The sequence below is a fragment of the Eptesicus fuscus genome, chromosome 9 (assembly GCF_027574615.1).
Source record: "Eptesicus fuscus isolate TK198812 chromosome 9, DD_ASM_mEF_20220401, whole genome shotgun sequence".
In the NCBI taxonomy this organism is placed as follows: Eukaryota; Metazoa; Chordata; class Mammalia; order Chiroptera; family Vespertilionidae; genus Eptesicus; species Eptesicus fuscus.
This window is the reverse complement of record NC_072481.1, coordinates 36827353-36837881: the sequence shown is the minus strand read 5'-3', so window position 1 is coordinate 36837881 and position 10529 is coordinate 36827353. Positions and strand designations below refer to the sequence as shown.

Genomic DNA, 10529 nt, shown 5'->3' with positions numbered 1-10529 from the left:
TCAACACTTTTATTAAACTCTGTCTCTTTGGGTTGTTTCCCTCAGTGGATGGGCTTCAAAGTCAAACAGCACTCTACATGGCGAAAGGATGGCTGCTGGCAGCTAAGCCTATGTGCTTATCTCCTGATCCGAAAGGAGAACCCTCCCTCCCAGAGTCCCAGAGTCCATATATCCCAGAGTCCTGCAGTCCATATACCAAATCTTGTAGAAGGAGGGATTGGCTCAGCTTAGCTCACTTACTCCTGCCTGGACCAATCACTGGGCCTTGGACTTGCAATACTATGTTCCATCCAGCTGGGCTGCCTGTCCTCTCCTGGAGGTAAGTGTGAGGGGGACAGAGATTGGACAGTCCCATCAGGACCACATGGAAAATGGGAGGGGAGGTCTTACCCAACAGAGAAGTGGGACACCCAAAAATTGTACACATGCTCAGTTCACCATACTAAGGAGACTGAGTTTTAAATTGCAGGTAATGGGAGCCTCTGGAAGATTTTGACAAGGTTTGGCTGGTATGATTAGTCACAACCATTTTATTTTTAAAATTTTATTTTATTTTTAAATTATAATTGAAATATAGTATTATATTAGTTTCAGGTGTACAACATAGTGATTCAACAGTTATATACCTTATAGAGTGATCACAACAAGTCTAATAACCATCAGTCACTGTATAGTTATCCTAACTAATAATAGACAAATATGCAAATTGACCGTACCTTCGCTATGCCCATGATTGGCCAGGAGGCGCGGGGGGGGCGGGACTTGGGGTGGCCGGGGTAGCTGATTGGGCCGGCAGGACGCTGAGCTGCGTCGCCAGCAGCGGCACGAGCTCAGCGTCTGCGCCATGGCTGTGCTGCGGCACAGAAGGGGCCTCTGGGGCAGCGAGCTGACATCCCGCCGCTTGGACCATCAAAAGCAGGGGAGCTGAGTGCCTGTCCGCTCAGGCACTCAGTTCCCCCGCAATCGAAAGCAAAAGTGTGGGAGCTGGGTGCCTGTCCGCTCAGGCACCAGGCCTTTCAGAAGCTCCCACACTTTCCTTTCGATCGCTGGTGCACCAGTGGACAGGCACCCAGCTCCCCATGATCGAAAGGGAAAGCGTGTAGGGGACCCTACACGTGCATGATTCAATCATGCACTGGGCCTCTAGTTACAAATGTTATCGATGCTATTCCCTATGCTGTACATTACATCCCCATGACTTAGTTTATAACTGGAAGTTTGTCATTTCAAAGAAGGAAACTGAGGCAGAAAGCACAAGAGAGATATTCAATGATTGCTGGAATCGGGGACCACGGAAAAACTCTGATAGGGAGATAGGTTTTCCTCCCTTCAGAATAGAAACAATGTCTGTTCTCAGAGCACATATTTCTATTGGTGATGTAAGCTAGCTTTCTGGTGAGTCTCAGACCTGAGGAAGAGATATGTTGTGCCATTCCTTCATATATCTAACACCGTGGTCGGCAAACTGCGGCTCGCGAGCCACATGCGGCTCTTTGGCCCCTTGATGTGGCTCTTCCACAAAATACCACGGCTTGGGCGAGTCTATTTTGAAGAAGTGGCGTTAGAAGAAGTTTAAGTTTAAAAAATTTGGCTCTCAAAAGAAATTTCAATCATTGTACCGTTGATATTTGGCTCTGTTGACTAATGAGTTTGCCCACCACTGATCTAACATTATCTAACAACTAGTCACATAGGTAACATTAATTGAGTCACATATGTAACATTAATTGAGTATCTACTATGTGTTAGGTTTTACCACTGCAGAAGGTAGAGTGATTAATAAGGATGATATTGATGAGAAATATTTATTGAGCTCTTTCAAAGGACCAGGCGCTGGGCTAAGTGCTTTATATGCATTATCTCACTTAATCCTCACAACTCAATGTGGGAGGTACAATTCTTATCCCAATTTTGTGGAGGAGGAAAGATGAAGATGTAAACAATATAATGTCTGTTTTCAAGAAGCTTACAGTGGATAGAGGGAGACAGACTGGAAAACAAATCATGACAACAGAGTGAGTTAAGTCTTTGGGAGCACAGAGGCAGGAGGCCCTCTCAGCCTGGCCAGTGTGGGGTGCTGTTGGGGGAAAGTCATGCATAAAGCTTGACATTTGAAATGGACAAAGAATTAGAGGAGTGAGCAGAGTGCAAAGGTGGAGAGGGGAGAAAGAGCAAATCAGGTATGAGTGGAGTGGAGATAAACTTCAGTCTTATTTTACTGGGAGGGGGAGGAGAACAACAGCACACCCATGTCAAGGGGGAGTGGAATGGATGAATTAACAGTCTTTTTGGAGAAAGGCAAGGCTGGAAGCAGATCTGCTGTGCAGTGCTGGAATCGAGGGTTCAGGCTTCAGGCTCTGAGGTGCTTAGAGCAGGAAAGGGGGAAGATAGTTGGGCTCTGGAGAGGCTTTCTTCTGGAAGAGGCGGGATTTGAGCAGGGTTCTGAGGTACAGGTACAGATTGGGAAAGGAAGTAAGCCTGCGCAAAAAAAAAGGGTCCGGAGGTTATGAGTTCCTGAATGACTGTGCCGAAGGAGTGAGATGGGGAAGGGGAGGGACCGCGGCGTCCAGTTTCTGACTGCGTGGATGCGCGGCTCCTCCAGAGGGCGCTGTTGCCCAGGAATCCGCAATCAGCGTCTGCAAGGCCAGGGCTCCCGCTGATTCCTGGCTCTGCTAGTGGGTCCGCTCCAGAGGCCTCGGGCACCTGGTCAGAGGAGCTTTACGGGTTCCACCTTTGCTTCGGGATCGGAAAGGCTAAGTGCGCGCGTGCGCGTGTGAAATAAGGGCCCAAATTCGGACAGCTCAGTACTCTTCTCCCTCCTGCCCGGCCCCAATTCAGGGCTCCGGCGGGGCGTCGGGTCCCCGAGGTTTGCTGCTCCAGCAGGCAGCCTGTAATTGGTGGGAAGAAGGCCGCCGCTGCAGTCGGCCTGGCTGTCCACAGCGTAGTCCCTGTACGCGTCGTCCCAGACACCTATCCAAGCTCACACCCTCTCACACGCTCCTTCCCTGCCAGAGTCTCGCTGCGGGCTCGGAGTGCGTTTGCAGTCCCCCAACCAGGTCCCGCCGCCGCTTCAGGCCCTGGGGTTAAAGGCAAGCCCTCCAGGGCAGTCCCCGCACAGATCGTGAGTTCCGGAGGGGAGGACTCAGGACAGGCGCTGATTGCTCTGGGAAGTAGTGGGGCACCCAGAGCCACGGTTGCCCGGAGGGGCACACCAACCCAACAAACAACTCACACGCGGACAGAGAAACAGACCCTCTGACCCCGAAACCCAGGACACACTCTGACATAGGGCCACTAGCTCCCATACACCTGGAAGCGTCCCCTACTCCCTTGCAGGTCTCCCAAGCCTGTGGAACCTGCCCTACCCTGGTCGCTGCGAAGCCGGCCCCCAGGTCGGGCGGTTTGGGAGCCGCGCTGTTTTCACCGTCTCCTGAGCTCGCAACCCTCTTCCCACGAACGAAAGCCGATAGGCCCCGCTGCTCACCCTGGTCTCCACGCCGCGCTGTCCTCGGGCCATAGGGTGCTCAAGCGCGCCCCCCACCACGTAGTCCCGGGGTAGGTGGGGCTGGGAGGGGACTGTGGTCTGGCGTAATGGAAGGAAAGAGACTTTTCCTTCTAGAAGTGGAGGATACACAGGTGTGGGGGTGCCGCAGAAGCTCGCGACCCCTGAGCCGGCGCCTAGGGGTGGGCAGGTGGGCTTCAGAGGTGAAGGCGCATACGATGGAGGCCCCGTTAGTGCTGTGCTTGCAGAGGGCCAGGCCTCTCCTAGAACCCTGATCTGAGTCCCGCTCCTGTGAGTAGGGAGCCCCACCGCCTAAGGCTCGCCCTGCAGATTTGGAGTCTCCTGCCTCCTAGCCAGGCGGGGTGGGGGGTGGGGGGGCGGCACCATCACTCCGGAGCAGGCAGAGATCTGGGGTCGAAAGATGTACCAACTACGCCCAAACACCATCTCCTTCCAGAGCTGCAGCCGGGTGGAAGGCCGGGAAGAGGGCGCCTGCGGCCAGTCTCGCTACTTCCCCCAGGCTGGTCAGGTTTGTGAATAAAATGAGAGAAGTGTGCAGACGTCGTGTCTGTCCCCTTGTCCAGCTAAGGCCGCGGTTTGCAGCCGGGCCACACTAAGGTGTGGATGGCCACACTAAGGGGTGGATCTCCGAGCTCACGGATCTCAACCCTGGAAAGGCCCAGGGCAATGCAGCGACCCGCCTCTAGGTCGCTCAGCGCCACTCTTAGCCAGTCTCACGATTGACTTAATTATATTCTCATAATCAGGGAAGACCCTCGTCCCCCTGCCCCGCAGCTCTAAGAGCATGGACCACAAGGAGGGGAGGAAGAAGCCATATGGGGAGAGATGTCAGTGATAGCAACACATCTCAACAAACACATAACAACCTCTCCAGGTTATTAGAACATTTTACAGTAGAACACTGCCAAAAGGACCCTCCCTCCCCCCGCTCCAGCAAATGCTTCCTCCCAGTCGTTTCTGGGTTGCTCACGAGAGGCGGCCAAATAGTGAGGCAGATGAAGAAAGAGGCTGGGCACAAGCCTTGTCACCCCTGCTTCTCTGAGGCTGCAGGCATGGGTGCTGGACCCCAATCTTCTGGAAAAGCACCCAGGTTTTCCAGGTGGGAGTGACAGGCTCACACAAGGGTTGCAGAAGCAGGAAGGGCTGGAGCCACGGGAGAAGGGCAGAAACGAAAGGAATCTCCAAACCCAGGTGGCCCTTCTCCCAGCCCTCAGGGCATTGTTCAAAACAAATAGGCCCAGAACCTTGGAAGGGATGAGAAGCTCCCAGAAAACCTTTCCTCAGGCAAGAATGGAGCCTGGCCAGGGGCTAAGCAGTCATTTGGGTAAACAGATCAGGTCTGGGCTGGGAGTCCAGACACCTGGGTCCAACCTATCTGGGGGACTGGGAGCCTTCAAAAGCCTGGAAAGTCATGTGATCTCCTGGGCCTCGGTGTGTGTGTGTGTGTGTGTGTGTGTGTGTGTGTGTGTGTGTGTGTGTTTGAAGGGCCTGGGTGATGATTCCTTAAGATCATGCACCGCTCCCACTTTGCAGAGGGGGGCAGGGGGGTGGGTTCCCTTTCCCCAATCTGCAACCCAGCAGCCGTCCTGAGGAGCAGGGCCAGGCAGAGGCAGGGGCCGGCAGCTGCAGCTGCTCTGCCTGTAGCATTAGAACCAGGATATCTGGGAAGCAAATGCCTCAGCCAGTCTTTCCTGAAGCTGGGCAGGGGACTGGAGCCTGGGGAACCAGGAGAGCTCTGGCAAGGAAGGAAGCTACTTATTTATTTACACTTGCCATGTTAGAAATGAAGACAGAGGTGAGATGAAAGAGGATAGTGCCAGTCTTGCTTTTCTCTCCATTTACTTAGACACCAGCAGAACTGAGCTGGGTTGGAGCTGTGTGGTAGACAGTGTAGAGTGTCTGTGAAGTGAGAGAGGCTGAGCATGCTGGGAGTATGTGTAGGTTGCCAGATAAAATTAATTTGCTAAATCTAGCAACCCTAGTTATGTGAGTTCTGGACTCATGAAAGAAATTTCTCTCCAAAGCGCTCCCCTCCCCCACAAAGCCCTATCACCTAGGAAATTCTGATTCCAGGGCCACTAGTCCCTGCCAATTTCCTGTCCATGGCTTAAGGCCTGGACCTCTTCTCTTTTCCCCAAGAACAGGATTTATGCAGCCCAGCACTCGAGGGGGACCCCCTTTGTCTGAGGGCCTACAGAGGAGCCCAGAGGAGTTGCTCTCACAGGATCTGAGCAGCCAGCCCTGCCTTCTACCCTCCTTTGGCTCAGGAGGATGGAGAACCCTATCATGAGGGTTCTGTAACAAGAGTGGCACCCGACCCTAGTTTGTCTTGTTGGAGAGCTTAGGGGAGTCCCTTCCCTCCTGGGGCCTCTGTTGGCCTACCTGTGGAATTGAAAAGTTAGCTTTACACTAGATTATTCCATATATTGGAGGCTGCTGTTAGATGAAAGTGAGAATTCCTCCACCCTCACATGGGCTCGGCTGAGATACAGCCTGCAGGGGCTGCAAGTCGCCTCCCACCCTCTTCTCAGTGCTTATCTGCTAATTCTGCACAGTGACTGGCGTGGCAGTGGTAACCCACCGAGTCAGAGGGCTGCACCAGGGCTTGAGATCAGGCGGGAGAACACACCACCTTTGACTCCTTTTTTTTCCTTCCCAGGCGTCTTCAAAGTGCTCACAATACCCTCTTCAAAAGTAACCCAGAATGATTTGGCTACTTTTACATATTAGTCATGACCAAGGTGCTTTTAATCTTATTTTTACAGAGGAAGAAACAGAGGCACAAAGACGTATGAAACTTATCCAAGGTGGCAGAGCTGGTAAGTACAGGACTGGGACTCCAGAAACCTGACTCCAGCCTTCCTGTTTTTAATTACTAAGCAAAGAAGGAAACTGAGGCTGGCAAGGGAAAGTAACCTGCTGACTGTCATATAGCGAGACTGTGGAGCTCATTTGGGTCTCAGGCCGCGAGTGTCCGAGCTTTGACCACTGCGCGGCGCTGTCGGGACAGCAGCCGGCCCGTGTGCTTATTCTTGCCCACCTCCAGGGCCCAACTCCCCTTTCACCCCTCAGAGGTTGAGATGGGCCCAGTCTGAGCGGGTGCTACGCGTTGCTGGGTTCCTGGTGGGAGACCACGCGGGAAGAGACAGGCCTAATGAAATAGAAAGGAATCCGGCTGGCGAGAAAAAGGGCACAGGACCAACCTGTGTGCACAGGATTCTGAGAGATGAAGGCAACACTGGCCCGGGCTGCGGTCAGGGTTCATTGAAGAAGGTCTCCGTGGGAGTCCTGCTGCCTGTCTGTAGAACCTACAAGTCCAGCTAGAAAGTTGGGGGGCAGCCCTCCAGTGTGACTGGGGTTGGGGGAGAGAGGAAAACTGAGCAAGGGATTCCCAGACACACAAACAGACATCCAGGCAAACGCAGGGTTTCCGCAGAAGACGGAGACAAGGATTCACGGAAGGCGAGAAAGACAGAATCACAACCGATAACTGAGACAGAAAAAGTACAGGCAAACTCAGAGCTAAGGCGCGGACCGCGCTCCCGGGAATACGGGCGCCGCACGGAAGCGTGAGGGTAGGTTGGGAGGGGAGTGACGGGCAGGCGGCGCACTACCTGGGTCGCCGGGGTACCATCCCTCGTTCGGAGTCCAGCGGCGCGGCGAGAGGAAGGTGGCGGGGTCTTGCGGAAGAAAGAGACTGAGCAGTCGGAATCTCTCACCTCTCCGAGGCCCGAGGCTGAGAGCTCCAAGTTTGCTCCTCGCGATTACTCCTGTGCGTCTTCCCTTGGGCCGGAAGCCACTGGGCTCCAGCGGCCCCGCTCCCGCGGCGTTCGTCCTGGCGTCTCAGGGCCCCGATCGCGCTCCAACCGAACTTCGGCCTCGGTGGCCCCGGCTCTGCCTCGGGGAGAGAGGATGGGTGGAGTCTGTCGCTACTTTTTCTGGCTCTGGCTGGCGCCCGCGTGAACCTTAATATCCAAGGACTGCGCGCACTGAAGGCAGCAGCGGCTCCAGGGAACGGAGGACTGGCGGGGTCTTCGGGGAAAAGGAGGACCCCGCCTCCCGCCCGAGCGGGGCTCCGGCCGTGGCGGCTGTTGGTTCCCGCCGGGCCCCTCCGCGGAGCCACTCCGCCCGCCCCCTCCCGCCCCGCCCCACCCGCTTAGGGAGCTCCGCCCCCGGCGCGCGCTCTTCCGCCTTGGGCAGCCTCTAGGCGGGAGGGACGAATTCCCCAGCCCCCCAGCACGGGTGGACCGGGGGCCGAGACTGGTTAGGGTGGAAGGACCCCTCAGCTCCTTCCGGGTGCAGGCCCCGCTCCGGCTCCCGGGGCAGCGGAGAGGGCCGCCAGTCGGTTGCTCGCCGAGAGGGGAGAGCCGCCGAGTTAGGCCACGAGGGGGCGCTGCGGAGCTGGGGGACACCCCTCCCTGTCCGCCTCCGTCCCCCGCCCCCTCCCCGCCCGCGCGCAAAACATACTCGCCCCAGAGGCAGCGCAGCGGAGCCGGAGCCGCGGCCGGAGCGGAGCCGGAGAACGGCGGTGGCGGCGGCGGCACCATGACCCTGGGCAGCTGCTGCTGCGAGATCATGTCCTCCGAGAACTCTCCGGCCGCGCTGTCCGAGGCGGACGCAGACATAGACGTGGTGGGCGGCGGCGGTGGCAGCAGCGGTGGGGGGGAGCTCCTCGCCCGCTCCGGGCCCCGGGTCCCCCGGGACGCGCTCCCGAACGGCCCCGAGCCGCCCTCGGAGGAAGCCGAGGCGGACGCCGCTGAGGAAGAGGAGTCAGGCGGCTGCTCTGACGGCGAGCCCCGCGCTCTAGCGCCCCGGGGGGCGGCGGCCGCAGCGGGGAGCCCCGGGCCAGGCGCGGCGGCGGCCCGGGGCGCGGCGGGGCCCGGGCCGGGACCGCCGTCGGGGGGCGCGGCGACACGGAGCCCGCTGGTGAAGCCACCCTACTCGTACATCGCGCTCATCACCATGGCCATCCTGCAGAGCCCCAAGAAGCGCCTGACGCTGAGCGAGATCTGCGAGTTCATCAGCGGGCGCTTCCCCTACTACCGGGAGAAGTTCCCCGCCTGGCAGAACAGCATCCGCCACAACCTCTCGCTGAACGACTGCTTCGTCAAGATCCCCCGCGAGCCGGGCAACCCGGGCAAAGGCAACTACTGGACGCTGGACCCGGAGTCGGCCGACATGTTCGACAACGGCAGCTTCCTGCGGCGCCGAAAGCGCTTCAAGCGGCAGCCCCTACCGCCGCCGCATCCACACACACACCCTCACCCCGAGCTGCTGCTGCGAGGTGGGGCTGCGGCGGCGGGGGACCCCGGCGCCTTCCTGCCCGGCTTCGCCGCTTACGGCGCCTACGGCTACGGCTACGGGTTGGCGCTCCCTGCCTACGGCGCCCCCCCTCCCGGCCCGGCCCCGCATCCGCATCCACACCCGCACGCCTTCGCTTTCGCCGCCGCCGCCGCAGCCGCGCCTTGCCAGCTGTCGGTCCCCCCTGGCCGTGCCGCTGCGCCTCCACCCGGACCTCCGACGGCCTCAGTGTTCGCGGGAGCGGCCTCGGCTCAGGCCCCAGCGCCAGGCACGGGGTCGGGGCCGGGCTCGGGACCCGCAGGCCTTCCCGCCTTCCTGGGCGCAGAGCTGGGCTGCGCCAAAGCCTTCTACCCCGCGTCCCTGAGCCCTCCCGCAGCCGGCACCGCGACTGGTCTGTCCACCGCACTCCTGCGCCAGGGCCTCAAGACAGACACGGGCGGTGGTGCGGGCGGCGGGGGCGCCGGGGCTGGGCAGAGGCCTTCCTTCTCTATAGACCACATCATGGGCCACGGTGGCGGCGGGACTGCACCCCCGGGCGGAGGCGAGGGCTCGCCGGGATCGCCGTTCGCGGCGGCGGCGGGTCCTGGAGGTCAAGCCCAAGTCTTGGCCATGCTGACTGCCCCTGCCTTGGCTCCAGTGGCCGGCCACATCCGCCTCTCGCACCCCGGGGAAGCCCTCCTGTCCTCAGGGCCCCCGTTTGCCGGCAAAGTTGCCGGTCTCAGTGGCTGCCACTTCTGACCGCGTCGGGCTCAGGGCCCCTTGGGCCCGCGCTCAGCCTCTCCCGGCAGCTCCCGCGGTCCCAGCGGAACTCAGGGAGTCTATTTGTGAAGAGTCTCCAGACCTTGGGCCGGCGCGCGCGACTTGGCTCCGCGTTCAGAATATCGGCGATAGTTGGGACCAAGCGGGCTCCATCGCTCAGGGAGAGCCCGGGTCTCCGAGACAAGGTCCAAGCTTGGATTCCGTTCCAGAAGTTTGAGCAGCAAGAGGGGAATGGGGGGAGCCTTCGCTTTTTCCCAGCCTCTGCGCCTCTGGCAGCCCCGGAAGAATGCTTCCCCGGTGCCTTCCCAGGCCCTGCGGATCCCGCCAGAAACACCAACTGCGCAGAGAGGTCTTCCTCTCTGTATCTCCTTCACTCCTCCCCCGACTTTGAGATCTTGCTTGTCCAATATTATAATTTAAAGACACCTATTATCTGCTTCGTACTTAAAAGAAAAATTCAACTTTTCCCCCTTGCTATTCTCCAAGGCAGTTCGTTCTCGCCGAAACCTAAAGCTGTGTCTACACAGGTGAAGCTGAGCAGAGAGCTGAAGCGAGGTGTCTCCGAAATCCCTTTGGAAACCCTGGATCCAACTCCACTGGGGAGCATCCTTCCCCTTTTGTGTTGGGGTGCCTTTGAAGGAACATTTCCCCCTTCCCATAGCTGGCTGGGTCCCGCCAACCAGGGCCAGCCGCCCTGTCAGCGTTCTACTCTGTCCCAGGCCCAGGGATATTTATTATAGCTAAAGGCAATGAGTTTAGGGTGGGAGAGGAGGGTCTGGGTCAGGGACTGGAGAAGTGGGGGTGGGGTGGGTGAGGGCACATCCTGTGGCAGGGGGTCCTGTAATTATGTGTAAATATCTGTACAGCCGGCTGCTATCTGCGTTCTCTGTCCACTGGGTGTGCATTGATTTAGACTTCTCCACTGTGGGGAGACTGTGAAATCCTC

The 10529-nt window shown here is 58.2% G+C and overlaps 1 protein-coding gene across 1 annotated transcript; it reads left to right on the top strand.

Moving 5' to 3' along the window:
- The first annotated feature begins 8068 nt into the window (after window positions 1–8068).
- Window positions 8069–10326, top strand: FOXD2 (forkhead box D2). The gene has a single exon (XM_028142223.2). It carries the CDS (start codon window positions 8069–8071, stop codon window positions 9560–9562), a length of 1494 nt encoding a protein of 497 aa, XP_027998024.2. The 3' UTR covers window positions 9563–10326.
- The last annotated feature ends 203 nt before the right edge of the window (window positions 10327–10529 follow it).

Bases quoted from the DNA above. Each gene is read 5' to 3' on its own strand.
- FOXD2 (XM_028142223.2), top strand. From the start codon at position 8,069: ATGACCCTGGGCAGCTGCTGCTGCGAGATCATGTCCTCCGAGAACTCT.